Consider the following 17,501-nt stretch of genomic DNA (forward strand, 5'->3'; position numbering starts at 1 on the left):
TCATTCCCATTGTTCACGTCTGCTTCTGTTCTGCCTCCAGTTTTCTATTTCCAGCCTGCAAACCAATCTCTAGTCCAATTCACATCCGATTCTAATCTCCCCTCTACCGAGAAGCTCATTCCCTCAGCCTCCTCTGGAGTGGATGCAGATAGAAAGAAAGAAAAGAAGACAAAACACTAGACATTTCTCTTAGTCAGCCTTAATGTTTCAGGAGAAGTCATGTCCTTTCCAGGGCACTCGTGCTTTCAATTTACAATTAAGGCATTTAGCAGACACTAATCTAGAGTGAGATCAGACAAAATGGTATGAACCCTAGGCAACAAACAACAGGGTAAATGGTCACATATAGCACTCGGTGAAAAAAAAGAAAGAAAAAAAGTATAATACCAAGAAAACATCAAACCTAGCATCTGTATAAACAACATGCTGTCTTTCAGCTCGTTAAAAAGTAAACACAGGTGGTCGAGCCAGAGGGCAACGGAAAAAGTGCACTTTGTTTGAGAAGTGGCCAAAGAGCACGACAATGAAGAAAGGCGAGTGGTGAGATGAGATGTTTTGGGACCCTAGTCCTTTCCAATAGACCACAGTATTGATGCTATTCATCACCGGGCCTGAAAGAGCGAGGCTGTTCGGCACATTCCAGAGAGCCATACATCAACTTCGTCATCCATATAACAAAACAAGCTACGTGTCACTTTCTGTGGTGAGTCCACTTCCTCTCTGGACACTATAACTGCGTTTGCAGGAGACTGGTAAACATCAGGAGCCTGCACATCTGCAGACTGGCCAAGAGACTCTGCAGTGGGTTGCCTTCAGCAGGGTAACATAAACTCAATTTGTTTACAACTGCTGGGACAGAGTGGTCCAAAACAGCCTGTGGTCCTGAACATATTGGCATGTTGGAAGATTAAAGGAGTGCATCATATAGCTGGACTCAGCTTGGACTGTAATTGGGTGACAGCAGAGGTAAATGTGACTGAGGACCGCTGGGGACGACCTGCTCTTGAACACAGTCACCTGGCAGCACAGCTACAGTGTAAAGTTTGTATTGGGCTTTAAGTATAACTGCTGTGGTTCATCACTGCTGGAGGCAGTGATGAACCACATTGCTGGAGGCAGTGATGAACACCCTATTAAATTATTTTCTCTCTTGCTTTCTTTCTTTCTTTCTTTCGGATCAAATGTCCATGATTATTCTATTCTTCTTCTAAGGAACAGATGTGGCACCACAACACTGTGCACACTGCGCACATCAACACGCACCAACATATAAGCAGGTTCCTGTACGTTTACTTCTCAGAGTACAACATGTAATACGTGGCCATACTGTACATTAAAGTAGACCATTTTCCACATTCTGACTATTTATATTTTTGTTTCACTCTCATTTGCTTGCATTTCTCCAAAGCCATTAAAACGTTACCACATCTACCAGAATAACCGAGTCAATGTTGGGTAAACATAATTGTGTGCTTAAGTCATTATAGTAATCTAGCAGACATGGTTGTTTCAGTTCAATTCGTAAAGCAATCTTTTCTCCAGGGACATTTTCAGCTAGACCTTTCAAATCAATCCATGCTTTAAAATGTATTGCAATAACTGTCCAATGATATTTCATACAGTATGTATAGTACAAGTTTCAAGTCTCAGCAGGTTGTTTTTCAATGGACTGAATTAAACATGCCAGACCACCACTATGGTCCTTCAATACTAACCTCTGGTCAATTGACTTTCTTTATCTGAGCGAGCAAGTCAGGCCTGTGTAATGTCTCTTGAGTACAAACCCACATAATGAGAGATTATAGCATTAATACTGCACCCCCTCTTCATCTGGTTCATACCAAGCCCCCAGGACCGGGGGAGGATTTTGAAGCACTGATTTCCAAGTGGCCAAATCTGGTATTGCAAGTTTTGGCGGAATGGGGCCCGCTACAAGAACGAGCGAAAAGGGTTTTGACCAATGGGCTCAACTCGCGGGTTTTGCGCGGAGGTAGATCGGGACGTAGATGCATAAAGAACACTACTGTGCATACGAATGGGCCCCATCATCAAAACAGCGTGCCCAAAGCCTGAAGGAGGGAGTATGTGCTGGATGAGGAACCCAACGCACATTACCCCGGGATTTACGATCCATACTTCACTTCATCTCTTTCATTACTTTTCCCTTCTCTTCATCTCATTAACACAGTATCTATCCTCTTCATCTCATTCATTAACACAGTATCTATCCTCTTCATCTCCTTCATTAATACTGTATCTATCCTCTTCATCTCATTCATTAATACTGTATCCATCCTAATCTTTCATCTCATTCATTAATACTGTATCCATCCTCTTCATCTCATTCATTAATACTGTATCCTTACTCATCTTTCATCTCATTCATTAATACTGTATCCATCCAAATCTTTCATCTCATTCATTAATACTGTATCCATCCTCTTCATCTCATTCATTAATACTGTATCCATCCTTATCTTTCATCTCATTCATTAATACTGTATCCATCCTCTTCATCTCATTCATTAATACCAGTTCTAAACACCCTGAATAATCAAATGGTACAGAGACTCTTTAAAAAAATGTTTAATCATTATTACTGTAGTACTGTATTTAGTTGATAGTCTGTTATTTGTAGTCAGGCTTATATTTTCAGCCTCTTTGGATAAATTAGTATGTTTTTGGCATCACTTTATACTTGGTAAGGGCCCGTCAATTGGACATGCAGTATATGGAGTCAAATGCACTAAGCCACCGTCAAATACATATACAGTATATGGAGATGAACATGTACTGATGTCAGACACAATATAAACCAAATGCACATGGGGATTTGATTGTCAACATGCACTGATACACACAACAGAAACCATGTCAAATGCACAGTTATGGACACTTATATTAAATTCAATTTAAAAATCAGGGTCAGTGGTGGCCTAGACCCCAGAGATTAGAGGAGTGTGCTTTGTGACCGAAAGTGTTCCTGGTTCCATCCCACAGACCGGCAGGAAGAATCTGTGTGGGGAAGTGAATGGCAACCACTCACCCCCTCAACACAACTGAAGTGCCCTTGAGCAAGGCACTGAACCCCCAATTGCTCCAGTGGAGCTGCTCAGTGGCCAACAGTATCTGTGGTAACTGTGTCGTCACTGTGGTAGTGCTGGTCAGCTCCCCGATTTTACCAATGTGATTGTGCAGGGCGTTGCTGAAAAAGAGCACTTATGCTCAGCATACCTACCCTGGTTAAATACAGGTAAAATACATTAATAAAAAGTCAATGGGATTTTTTAAAACTGCCTTTATCCTTTACCCAGCGACTTTGATGTCTTTAACATCAACACTTCGGTATTCTACACTGCAGTTGTCGACAGCGCAGAAATCAGCGCTTCTGGGGACCAAGCAATCGTCCCGCTCGGAATGGGCATGTTCTGAACGGCCACATACTCCAAATGTCCACACCCCTAATGGGCACAGCACTAATCATAGCAAATCCTAAGAATGTTTTCTCTCATGTTTTCTCTTTTCACTCCTAGAAGATTAGAGTCTGGAATGGGCTTTGAGTTGGTAGACACTCTGCAGGTCCAGGAGTAGACACAAGACTAGACATAGCAGAAACAGTCTCTGCAGACATAATGGTCCTGTGGTGTGAAGCAGATATTTATGCCAGTTTAGCAGCAGACTGTCAGAGATGGATGGTGCACAGGCTGCTGCCGACACCCTCTCTTAAAAGACCCCAGCATTATTGTCTGCTCAGGTTTCTTTCAAAGAACAACAAAATGCTCGGGTGAATTTGAGAGAAAAACAATTCACTTTAGTGCTGACCTTCAAGTTGCTGGGTGGCAGATTCCTCTGAAGGAGCTCAGTCATCGTATCACTGCTGCTCACTTCATCTATTGCTTAATAATGTATTCAGTCCTCTGTCAACAGCCTTAGACAGTCATTCAGCCTCTTGCAGTGCGTTAAATGTTAGAAAATCGAAAGCCCATTTGCACCCAAAGCATAAATGTGATACTTAGAGTATGCGCACAGTATAATTCTGTTTAATCTCCTCTGATGAACAGATACAGTTATACTAATCCACAATGGGTTCCACAGTAGACATAACAGTAGAAGGTTGTCTGCTGTGCCAGCTCTATGAGAAACTATAAAAAAAGACACAGAACCAACGCCGAATAGGATGGGTGCTGGATCAAAACACAATACCAGACTTGAATAGAAAGATCCACACACCAAATAGCTCCCGTTCAAACAATTTGTATTTTCTGCTGAGAGAGACTCTCCATATTTATCAGAAGTCTGAGAAAGAGCCTTGTGCTCCAAACATCACAGCAGGAAATAATCTTTCTGTTCTACTCTAGAATGACAGATTTGGGCCACCAGCGCTCAGTGGACATTCCCATTATGTTTGTTTTGTCCATTGTTGTACATTTAGAGGATACTGACATAATACGATCAGTGTGATTTCTGCTTGAGCAACAATGATACGTTGGTGCCGATGAATGTACTGTAGGTGGACTATGCCAAATTCTGAGCACCAATTACAACTCCAGCCCCAACTTCAGTACAACCACATCTTTTGACCAGACATAATCAGAGGCACTAATTACTTTATGTAACTTCATCCCATGACTTTACCTTTTAACCTTCTACTCCCCAATATACAGTAGTAATATACTTATAGCTACTAATTATTTGCTGAATAGTACACATATGTGTTTGTAGCATGTGGTTGTGTGCATGTTTTTTACAGTTTATGTGCTGTGCCTGTGTGTAGCTAGGTGTGTATCCGACTATCCGTGCACATATGTGTGTGTTTCTGTATGTTTATTTGTGTTTCCTGATCCTGACATCTACAATGCCACAATAACAATCTCCCTGCTGACTGACAGTGATTGCCTGGGGAGAGGGTTCCTGCAGGCAGCCTCCAGTCGATACATGTGAATAGCTTTCAGATGAAAGTTAGCATCGCGCTCCAGCTGCTCGCCAGCTTCACTGAGTATCGGTGGGAGGGTAGGCTGGCGCTGTGTGTGCGTGCGTGTGTGTGTGTGTGTGTGTGTGTGTGTGTGTGTGTGTGTGTGTGTGTGTGTGTGTGTGTGTGTGTGTGTGTGTGTGTGTGTGTGTGTGTGTGTCTGTGTCTGTGTGTGTGTGTGTGTGTGTGTGTGTGTGTGTGCGTGTGCGTGTGTGTGTGTGCGTGTGCGTGTGTGTGTGTGGGGGGGGGGGGGTCGGTTGCACAAGCCTGTTAACAGGGAGACGGTTAGATGGAGGTAAAAAGAATGATGGAGGGAGGGAGAGAAAGCGACATCCAGGAATAGCGGTGCTGGTTCAGCCGTGCCTCAAGTCGGTGTGGCCCGCTAACTGTGACAAAAAAGGCAATTACCAGCTGTAAGCTAATTCCTTATCAAGAGAAAAACAGCAATCAAGTTCTCTTCTAGACTTTTTTCCCTGTTGGACAGATTTTATAATCCATAGAGAAACAGAGGGCTGTGCAGGAAGAGGACTCTGGTGGGATTCGATCTCTCACGGCATCTCATAGCATGTGGTTTTGAAGGTGACCATTCTGAGCTTTACTCAGGCATGAGACAGCCAGTCCACTCCATTAGTATCCCATTTTAAAATTGGCTAATGGGAGGGCGGGCAGACCTCTGACGTCATTCTGACTTAGCCATAAACAAACAAACCACGAGTCAGCTCCATATATGGGCACAAAAGGGGCATGCCCATATATAGGCATATACCGATGACATCAGGAATCTCCATATATGGGCATAAAAGGGAGGACAATGACTGACAGATAAAAAGATCTCCATATATGGGCACAAAGAGACAGACAGACAGGTACAACGGGTACCCTGACAAAGCCCCCGAGACTATGACTCAGTCAGATCTACAGTGCGACGTAGCTGCATAGCGGCCCGAACCTCTAGTATATACTTTTTTTTTTGTTCAGAAAGAGGGAAACAGAAATGAAGAAATTGTGGTAGGATTCAATCCCACAAAAGAAAAAGTGTAACACTCAATTTACAATTTGGGCATTAATAGATTATAAAATCCAAGATTGGAGTAAGTTGCATGAACGAACGAATCCTTGTCAACGAACCACAGGGTTAATGTTCATGTAAATAGAGTGCAAAGAAATCAATTAAATGTTACAAAGTCACTAGGATACCATGAAAACATCAAACCTAGCATTTGTCTAAACAACATGCGACCTACCTCTTTGCATTTGTGGTCAAGTAACCATTATACAGTATATATATCTAAATAACATACACTATAGCATATGTGAACGAAAAGCAAATAACTATCCTCTGCATAGCATAGCATCAATCAAAATAGGCAGCAAGAAGAGATAAGGAAACTAGAAAAAGTGCTCCTCGGAGCACAGGTCTCCTAGCCTGGGATCCAGCCTGCTGCGCTACGTTCGGCGTAGCGAAGCGGAAAAAAAATAGTTTTGTAAATATCGGCCTCCTGGTGGCGCTATAATAGGGCATGTTGAAAGGGTGGCATTTGTTCCTCAACATAGTGTGAAATGTGCGTGCAAAGTTTCACGGCAATCGGACACTGCGTTCATGATTTGCAGTATTTTGTTCAAAACGGGCTACTCCTGCAAACTTTAGATGTCAATCTTAGCAAATCAGGATGGAATATGAAAAATCAAACAGATCCGTCTTGATTTAATGACTATAGAGATCATGTGTAACGATTTGCGTTAAATGTGGATAAAATCTGAGGGAGTAATATCCAAAACTGTGGATATTACATATTACTGGATATTACTGTACATAAGTCGGCCTCCTGGTGGCGCTATAAAAGGCAGATGTGAAAAATGCAGGGCAAAGGTTTTTCCTTGGCCTCTAGGGAGTGCGCATACAAAGTTGTACACAGATCGGTGCAGTTACGGGTAAAAACACGAATCGGCCTGTTATAGCGCCACCATGAGGCTGATTTGAAAAAAATCTAGTGGCATTTCTTCCTCGGCCTAGTGGGAATGTACGTGCAACATTTCACGGAAACTGCGCGCTGTGTTCATGATTTGAGGCATTTTGTTCAAAACGGAGCACTCCTGAAGGAGAACTGTGAAAAAATGTGTTTTGCAAAAAGCGGCCTCCTGGTGGCGCTGCACAGTTTAGCTGTGATCAAGCCAACGGTGCCGGAGATTAGCTGATCACAGATGGAGGGACACACACACACACAGAGACGGACGGACGGACAGGGTGCAAAACATACTCTCTCGCCATGCCTTTCGGCCTGGCGGAGATAATAAGTCTGCAGTGCTGACAGAAGGGGGGTGGCGGTCATTCCACAGCTTGGGAGCCAGGAGGGAGAAGAGTCTAGGGTGTCATAGGGAAGGAGAGATATATTTAGCTGATCTAAGTGTGCAGGAAGGGGTATAGAGGCAGATCATGTCCTGAAGGTAAGGTAACGTAACACTAACAGGCACCCAGCGGTGTAGTGGTCTGGAGATTCTGGAGAAGTGGGTATACTATATTGTCAGAAAATGTCAAGGCGACCCGTGCCATAATGGAACAGTGCCCTGTGTAAGCATTCTCCGAAACATTGAGATGTGGTCTGAATGCTGCCAAGAATAGTCATATTGGCAGGCTGAGGCCAGCCATAAAGTGATAGTGTACTATAGCAAGTCTGGCCTACCACCCACCTGCATGGGTTCCTCTGACACTCAGGGACACAGGTAGATGGTTCAAACACATTTACTGTAGAGAGTGGCAAGATGTTACAAGCCAGAGCAGATGGAATATGGTGATATTAGTGCAGCATCGCACTTTTACACCCTAGGTTGACTGCTCTGTCTGTAGCATAATTTGCATAGTGCTTACTGGTATCCTTTGTCTATCCTTGTTAATTCGCCTCAAATGTGATGCATTTCCAAACAGCACGCTATTTTCTGGCAGTTCTGAACAAAAGTCAAGCCAAATCACACTAGGGAGAGACTGGAAAAGGAGGTGCAATCATTTTACTTTTGTCCACTCCAGAGCACCTCAGATTTGTTACTCAAAACCTCTCACGGAGGCTCTGTGCACTTGTCATCTTTAGCAAGTTAACACCTGCATACTATAACACTGTGACAGCTATTTTCAAGTGGAACAAACAGAGATGAGTGCAGCACTGTGAGTGAGAGGCGGGGCTGCTAAATGTGCTCAATGGTGTGTGTGTGTTTGTGCGCGCGTGTGTGTGTGTGTGTGTGTGTGTGTGTGTGTGTGTGTGTGTGTGTGTGTGTGTGTGTGTGTGTGTGTGTGTGTGTGTGTGTGTGTGTGTGTGTGTGTGTGTGTGTGTGTGCGTGTGTATATGTGCGCGCGTTAACCGATAACCCACGGTCAGGTCTACGAAAACGAGCCCAAAGAAAGCGACTAGGCCATACACGCACGCGCGCGCGCGCACACGCACACGCACACGCACACGCACACGCACACACACACACACACAGAGCTATTTGAAAATACAGACAAATACAAATACATGTTCATTTGTGGGTCCTTGACATGAAAATGTTTGAGAACCACAACATCAGGAATGAAGCAACTACAGTATACACTTTAAACCGCAACCCACAACTACCAAGAGATTTTACAGAAAAACAAGCCCAAAGTTGCTTATAATAAGCAGACTTGGCAACACCGACTGAGGCGTAAGCCAAGCTAGTGCCCGCACCGCTTTGTGCAAAGCCCACTGCTGCTGACCCAGTGCTATAAGAGTTGCATACTGTACCAATAGCAGAGAAAAGTAAATGAATACATCCTCAGTTATGTACTGTGTGTTATGATGTAGCCGGAGAAAAAAGCATCCACTGACAAGTTGTGTTGGCACAGAAGATATATAGTACCCTCAAACTTAAAAACCCTGAGCCACTGCCGCACAGTCAGCACAACACTTAGAAAGCCACGATCTTTTGAGTAAATTAATATGGGTCAAATATGTATTCAGGTTTGTAGGTGCACCTGTTTATTATTCCAGTAATATCATAAAGGTAGAGCTGTGCCTTATCGTTGCTGGCGTTCCTTTGAACTGAGCTGCCTTCACAGCTAGTGGAGGTCACGCCATCAAAATGCACAGCTTCAGAAGCTTCAAAGAAAACCACTGACTTCTGACCTACCAGAACGTTATGGTGTGATGTTAGACTGGCTGCCTGCAATACACGTGCAGACAAACATGTTCTGTTCTGTTAACACACACACACCCTGTGTGCATTGAATGCAAAGTTGCTGTGCGAGTGCTTCTTTAAGCACAATTATCCACAGAGAATTAGACTCAACAATCAGTCTTGAACCAAAAAAACTGATTCTGACATTTCCGAAAGGCTAGACTTAATTACAACGAGAAAGGTTCCATATGGAGAGCATAGAGGACACGAATTTGAATGTAAAAAAACAAAAAATACCTCCACATTTGAATTAGAAAACAAATTATACATATATATATATTTATGTATAGTTGGATCACAACCTTTGATGTTGTTGTAGTAGAACAACCATATACTGTAGCTGGTAGGCTGTACAACACAAAATATCTTTAATAAAGTAATATTCAGATAGAACATAAGAGTTTAAACTACATGTGTGAAACTTTAAATGTTATGGCCAGTAAAGCATGGGCTACACCAATTAGACTCAACTCAAAAATGAAAAAATAAAGCTCAACGAAACAATTACTTTAACATTTCTAAATCAAGATAGTAATTTTGCCATGCCCCAAAACACATGAGATGCTTTAGAGGGGAATTGCTGATGTCATTGAGTGTGATTGTGTTTCATGTACCAATAAATCTAAAACAGTTAGTGAGTGTAGATATGAATGATATGAAGAAAAGACCGATGATTTACGATTCCTATGAAATAATATTTCAATGAGACATTTGAGACGGAGCTGTGTGGGAGTTGTATGACTATAGTATCCTACTGTATTACCATCCTCCAACAGATACGTTCTATTATTGAAGAGATAATGAACTATTAAAATAAATATGAAGAGAAAGAAGACGGATACATTGTAGAAGCATAATAACTACATACGGGTTTTGCGTGCCGAGTCCTCCACAAACAAAGATGAGATGTCTTCATCCACGCCAGCATCGTTTTTTGCGATGCACGTGTACGCTCCTGTGTCCTCAAAGTGCACGTTGCTGATGTGAACCTCGCTTCCATTAGCTTTGAGAAAAGAATCCATGTACACACACACACACACACACACACGGTCAAGTCAAACTTGCACATTTCATACAAAGGGAATTTCAAAGTGCTTCATACAGAGGTCCTTGTGATTGGCCCTGATCATTTTTTGATTGAGGTATTGATCTGTTGTTTTGATCCAGGGACCACTAATATCAAGGCCTTCTCTAAGAATCGTTTTTTCTGCTGTTAGTAGAATCTGTCTTGAGAGATTATGTTTTTTCCAAATAAGAAATATTGATCAATGTTATCAGCCCTCAATTAATACCCTCATCTTCTCACGTTTAGAATGTATTGTGCTTTTCACTGCCTCGGCCAAGCTGCCCTGGCTCGCCAACAAAATGAAGAGGACAGGTTGTTAAGTCTCATATTTCACGTAGTCTTGTCTCCCTTCATTGGCTTCTAGTGAAGTTCAAAAAAAAATATTTTAATTATCTATAAGGCTGTGCCTGGCATAGCTCCAGGTTACATAACTGAGCTGTTGAACCCTACGTACAGATTGTCTGAGGCTCTGTTCATCCCTACGAGGCTCTTATTCATCCCTACGTCCAGCCTTAAATCTAAAGGTCACCGTACGTCTGACGTTTTGGTCCCTTCACTCTGGATTCATCTCAGCCCAGAATTGGTCAAAAGCTTCACGACAAGCCCAAAAACACACCATTATAGTTTTATTTTAAAAAGAATTATGTCTGTAGCCATGCTGCTAACTGTATACTTCTTCTATGTGTTTTGTTTGAATACATTTGTTCAGGTGTTTATTTTTTGTATGTGCACTGTGTTTATCTTACCTTTTTATTTTAACTTTATTTGGAGTGGTGGTGGAGTGATGGAAATAGTGATTATGATGGTGGTGGTAGTGACTTTGATGGTGGTGATGGCAGTAGTGATTATGATGTGATGCGGTGATGGTAGTAGTGATTATGATGTAATAATAATACCTGGAATTTATATAGCGCTTTTCTAAAAGTACTCAAAGACGCTTTACATGTGTGTGTGGGGTGGGGGGGGGGGGGCAGGGGAGAGGAGAAGAAAAGAGGAAAACTTTATTAGGAAAAACTATGATGGTGCTGATGGTAGTGATGATAGTGATGGTAGGTAGTGATGATAGTGATTGTAGTGACGGCAGTGATGGTGATGATGGTGGTGATGTTAGTGATGGTGATGGCGTGATGATTGTAGAGATTCAGACGTTCTCTACCTTGCAGAGTGAGCTGTTTGGACAGCTTGGTGGTGATGTCCATGCCGTTCTTCAACCATGCCAGCTGTGGATTCGGGATGCCCTCAGCATGACAGCGGAGGCTGGCAGTCACTCCCGGCTCCCTGGCCTGGCTCTCTGGATATACCCTGATGACGGGAGGAACTGCACACGGTCGGGATGAAGCAGAGGAGAGAGAGGAGACAGGGGAGGTGAATAAATGTGGGTCCCCTGTGGGAATAACTGCTTTGAGAAGGTGAGGTGACCTTATCCAACAAGAAGTTTTCTCCTACAGAGAATGTCGCGAGCAATGAACTCAGTGGCTTCTGGCTTGACATTAACATTGCCACCATAAGAATCGAGAGTGCCTTTCAGCATACGCTGAATGCCTTTAAATTATGCTATCATGTTCTGTGAAGCCAAACAAATCAGCTAAATAAATAACAAAGACACCCTCTGTTCAGAGGCTATTGATTGCACCTATAGTGGCCATTGATTTTGTGTAACCTTTGTCAGGATGGGAGATAAGAGAATCTGAGAAAACAACATGAATAGAAAGGAGCCTGTTAACTTATAGCCGTCTTCTGTTATGCAGACCTTCCCTTGACTTTTTGTTTGTTGCTCTGTACTTTTTTTTTGCCTTTTCTGTTCCTGTAGAAAAGCTACCTGTAGGATAGAATGTGTTTGGATCAACAGGCAAGGCCTCAGGTGTCCATGGGTCAGGACAATGATATTTGGAAAATGCACAGAAACACGCTCTGATGCATAAACATTTTACACTATCTGTACACTATCCTTCAAACAAATATTGCCCAAATATTTCCAAAGTTCATACAGTACATCAACAATGCTTCTGCATTGCCAGAGTAGCCTCTGCAACGTTCCACTCTGCAGTCTGCACCAATGGCCCCAAGATGCTAATGGGTTATAGTATCTTGCTCAATAAAAAGGAATTTGTTGTGATCCCCAAGGGGATATTACTTCTCTGAATTGACCCACCCAGCAGTGGCTTGCTCAGAGTGAGCGCACGGGGGAGCAGTTGGAGGTTAAGTGTCTTGCTCAGTGAGACTAGATAAAGTTGACTGTAGCCAGGTGACACGAAGCCTAAGGAGCCAAGGATCTTCTAATTCCCAGAAAGCTGCTCTACCTCCTGAGCTACTGCCGCCTTAAAGCAATGAAACCAGTGTTAATTTAGTCGATTAAGACTAGACTAAGACTAAACAATTTCAGAAGACTAAAATAGGACTAAAACTAAATGGTGTGTTATTCAAAAGACTAAGACTAAATCAGAATTTGCTGTCAAAATGAACACTACATGAAACAATCAAAATAACAGATTTTAATAATCCTTTGAATGGAAAGAACTCAGATTCCCCACCTCAGAACCACACACAGAACTACACACTCTCTTAAAGGAGACACACCATGAATTTCACTTTTTTTTTTTTTTTTTTTGGCTCCCCAGTGTCTCTTGTACCCCAAAAAATATTTTTTTTTAACATTCAGTCATTCATTCTCCTTTCAGAGATTTTCAGAATGGGCGTGTCTGAACAGGCCATCTCAGAAATGGCATGTTTGCTTACATCACGAAACTTTCTGCCCATGTATTTTGACAGACAGAATTGCTCAGTAGCACCCCTCTGCCCAACAGGACGTTTTGGTATTGCAGCTGAAAGTGCTTTATAAGCCTGAGAGAATTGACTTGGGATGAGTATATCTGAGTGTTGATTTAGGCTCAAACCTTTTGAAAATGGTTTGAGGGACACACACCATATGATAGGATGTCCGATATTATCGGCCTCCCGATATTATCGGCCGATATTAGCATAAAAATTGATATCGGGAAAATATCGGTATCGTTTTTTGAAAAAAACATTATTATTATTATTATTATTATTTTTTGCTTTATAAATAAGTTACAGGAGTTCTTACTGTATATGGTGTGTGTGATATGAAATTTGAGCTTACCCTAATCACAATAATCCCTGCATATATCGGTATCGGTTGATATCGGTATCGGTAATTAAGAGTTGGACAATATCGGTATATCGGTTATCGGTAAAAAAGCCAATATCGGACAACCCTAAAATATTTTTTTTTAATTCATGGTGTGTCTCCTTTAATGAAATGTTCATTTACAGCGGGGAGAGCGAGTCACGCTGACAGTCAGTTATACAAACAGAACAACTTGGCAGTAGTTTAAGGTTTAAGCAGGGTGAGGTGTGTGTGTCTTGTCTTCTTGTTTTCATGCACTCCCTCTCTGCCTCACTGGCCCAGTTTGCCGTCCTATTTCCTGGCTCTAAAATAGACTCCAGAGGTCGGTGGTGGCAGGTCAGGAGAAGAAAATGGAGGCTCCTGTCTGTGTTTGTTTGGCAGAGGATGACACAGAAGAAGGTCTGCTGTTGAGAGCTGCTTCCTGTGACCCTCTGGGTTTGGAGGAAGGCGAGCAGACAATGAAGATGGAAGCCTACAGCCATCTGGTAGCTGGAGCTTGGAGGCCTGTGTCAGTCTGACTGCCAACTGTCAAGAGCCACGAGAGCTCTGATGGCAGCCAGGTTACTGTAGTAATACTAATGGAATCACTCTAGTGACAGACGTCAACCTCTGCAGTGGCAGGATAGGATACTATTTAGGCATGGAGACAACAATAGCACCTAATACTATAACACACACGCGCACACATGCACACACACATGTCAGTGTGGATAACTATTCTGATAACATTTTGCTATTAGACACATTTCAGTTCACTAGTACTGACATCAAAATAAAATCCATTTAAATTCTCTGCATCAACTGCCCGGTTGAACATATAAATGGTAGATTTACAACTATTCCTAAGATATATGGAAATACAGCATTTTTACCAAAGTAGTATACTCTGCTCGATAAGATGGCAGGCTGTATAATTTCTGTAAAACCTCTACTTCCTCTCCCAGCAAATATTTGATCACATTATCAACAGTCTTGTTAGGTATTAGCTTATTAGCCAACAGTATACATCGAGATATCTATTGTCAAACACATTCTCCTCCCAAAACATTATGCTGCTTGGTCAAGGTACGTTTCGTGTCCCTTTCTGACTGCATGAATGCCCATCATGTGTACACACATGTGTACACAGAGGACATCAACAGACTTGTCAGGTAGACACGTAAGCAGAATGCAGACCTTGTAATCAACATTGAAAACCTTGCATCCCACATTTTCAGATTAGTTTTTGCGCACACGCATGCACACACACACACACACACACACACACACACACACACACACACGTGTGCCATGCCTACTAATCGAAGAGACACACAAACAAACACACACACACACACACACACACACACACACACACACACACACACACACACACACACACACACACACACACACACACACACACACACACACACACACACACACACACACACACACACACACACACACACACACACACACACACGCACGTGTGCCATGCCTACTAATCGAAGATGTACACAGTGTTTTTACAATGGATTGAGCAAGTCGATGATTATTTTGGTTTTTGATTACTTATTTGACAGCCCTAGTTTCTACCTGGAGAGGATGCAAAGCAACTCACTTTTATCTTAGGTTTTTTTTTATGACAGCAACATCAACACAACACTCTTGGCTGTGATGTGAACATATATATCATACACTTTCACATAGCCACAGTAGGGAATACATTAGAACTTTTTGTGTGAGAGAGAGAGAGAGAGAGAGAGAGAGAGAGAGAGAGAGCAAGCATGTTCCCATCTAATTAAAGTGATTTACAACTGATAGTACTTCTTCTACGATGTAATGTCAGCAGGATATAAGCTGGAAGCTTCAGGATCCACTGGGTCATTTTTAAAGTCATGGTGTAATGGCTTTTTCATTTTAGTTTCAATCTGAAACAGCCTCCCAACCAATCAGAAGGTCCCATCCCTTAAGGCGATGGAACGGTGGAATCTCACTCATTGCAGCTGTATGCAGGGCTATTGTTTGTAGCCTGCCGGCTCACACTGCCCAAGGGAGAGAGAGATCTATTGTTAGATATGTCCATTGACCACAGATATAATCTAAGTGTGAAAAACATATTTTTCATTTCACAGCGCCTTTAATCATGCAAAAAGAGCATTTAAAAAAAATGTCTCTTGAAACGACCCAGAATGGAAATAAAAATATACTTAACAGGCTGACAGGCCTTGTACATTTGACCATCCCAAACATTAAAACATTCATATAAATGATATGTTGTGTGTTTTTAAAACTACAAACCTTTTCTCCATTGAGAAAGATAAATGAGAGAAAACGTATTAGTTTGGCTGTTGTTAATTTCCGACCATGAACTGCAGCCCAATCATCCAACAAGACTCCGATACTAGCATCCATGTTCACGTGCAAAAGTACACGTGAACAATGCACATGCATGGGAAAATGTGTGGGGTGAGGTGTCTTCTTCTTTTTCCTGATGAGTCATGAGTTGCACACTTCACAACCTAACAAGTTTCCATCCAGCACACAGCTTCTAGTACAGAAATCTAACCAGCCTCACCCAGCTTCACTGGAAAACCACAACACCATCTACATCTAGTCCAAATCAAATCTGTTTACTACTTTAGCATTTAGCGTTTAGTACAGTGCTGTTAATCAGGGCTGTTCTCAGAAATAGTCTATTTATTTTGAGAAGTAGAGTGTGGCGATCCCCTCCCCCTGTGTAGCAATTTGTCACTGAAACAGATTAATAAATTAAAATATGAAAGGGAGACAGTAAGTATCCGGCTCTGGTTCCAGAGATTGGAGACTTAACGACTGTATCTTTGGGAACAATTACCTGTACTCTCTGTTCATCTAAAAAACCCAGAGGCCTCAGCAGGTTAATAACACATAGGAGACAGTTCAGCCTTTAAGAGTGTTGAGAGATATGGGCTCCAATAATAAAAGAGAAAAGACGAGAGAGTTACAGCAACAATTAGCAGTAGTAAGAGAACTCCTTTCGCACACACACACACACACACACACACACACACACACACACACACACACACACACACACACACACACACACACACACACACACACACACACACACACACACACACACACACACACACACACACACACACACACACACACACACACGTGTGCCATGCCTACTAATCAAATATATACACAGTATTTTTAGAATGGATTGAGCAAGTCGATGATTATTTGAGGTTTGGTTTTTTTTAATGACAGCAGCATCAACACAACACTCTTGTTGGCTGTGATCATACACTTTCACAGAGCCACAGTATAGGGAATACATTAGAACACGAGCTGGTTGTCACGAGTTGTTGTGCAGAGCCGCCGATTCAACCCCCATGCATGTAGTAATGCAGATTTATACACCCCGCTCTCTCTCTCGCACACACGTACGCACATGCACACGTACGCACGCGCGCGCGCTCTCTCTCTCACACACACACACACACACACACACACACACACACACACACACACACACACACACACACACACACACACACACACACACACACACACACACACACACACACACACACACACACAGAGAGAGATTTGTGTTTCTGTCTGTATCATAATGAAGACATCTTCAACATTCTCCAACAGGTTGTTGGATTATAATTGAGACATTTTTCCTTCTCTTTTCCTCAACTGATTTGAACATCACAATTCCATTTTGATCTCTTATGCATCTATTTAGTGTCCTATCCCCTTGAGGCTGAATACATCTACATACTCAACTAAGAGTCTTTTACTGTCCACCTCTCAGTCTTATTTTCTTCTCCTAATTGAAACAAATGACAACTGTGACTGAGGCTTGAGTCTGAGATGGGCTTCTCTACATAAACAAAAGTTTTGATCTAATCTGATCTGACAGTAATCTTATTCCAGCCATTACACTATCGCCCTCGCCCAATCCACTCCGACTATGTTTGCATGTATGGATTATGATCGTTATTGGCTGTCCCATCAGCAGGGAGTTGAAGTGAACTATAAAACCCTCTGCAATGACACACACACACACACACTACCTATACAGAGGCACACATACAGTACAGGATGATACTGACTTAACACACAACACTACTAAACAAAAGTAT

At 42.3% G+C, this 17,501-nt stretch overlaps 1 protein-coding gene across 1 annotated transcript in view; it reads right to left on the bottom strand.

Annotated features, from left to right (window-relative positions):
• fstl5 (follistatin-like 5) overlaps window positions 1–17,501 on the bottom strand; it is a 149,595-nt gene that overhangs the window by 20,721 nt on the left and 111,373 nt on the right. Inside the window, exons 9-10 of the mRNA XM_084041998.1 lie at window positions 11,380–11,541; window positions 10,026–10,160 (exon numbers count right to left, since the gene is read on the bottom strand). Coding sequence (XP_083898124.1) covers window positions 10,026–10,160; window positions 11,380–11,541 — 297 coding nt within the window. The remainder of the gene's footprint in view (window positions 1–10,025; window positions 10,161–11,379; window positions 11,542–17,501) is intronic.

The sequence above is a fragment of the Gymnoscopelus microlampas genome (genome assembly GCF_963454915.1).
Source record: "Gymnoscopelus microlampas genome assembly, chromosome: 18".
Taxonomy (NCBI): Eukaryota; Metazoa; Chordata; class Actinopteri; order Myctophiformes; family Myctophidae; genus Gymnoscopelus; species Gymnoscopelus microlampas.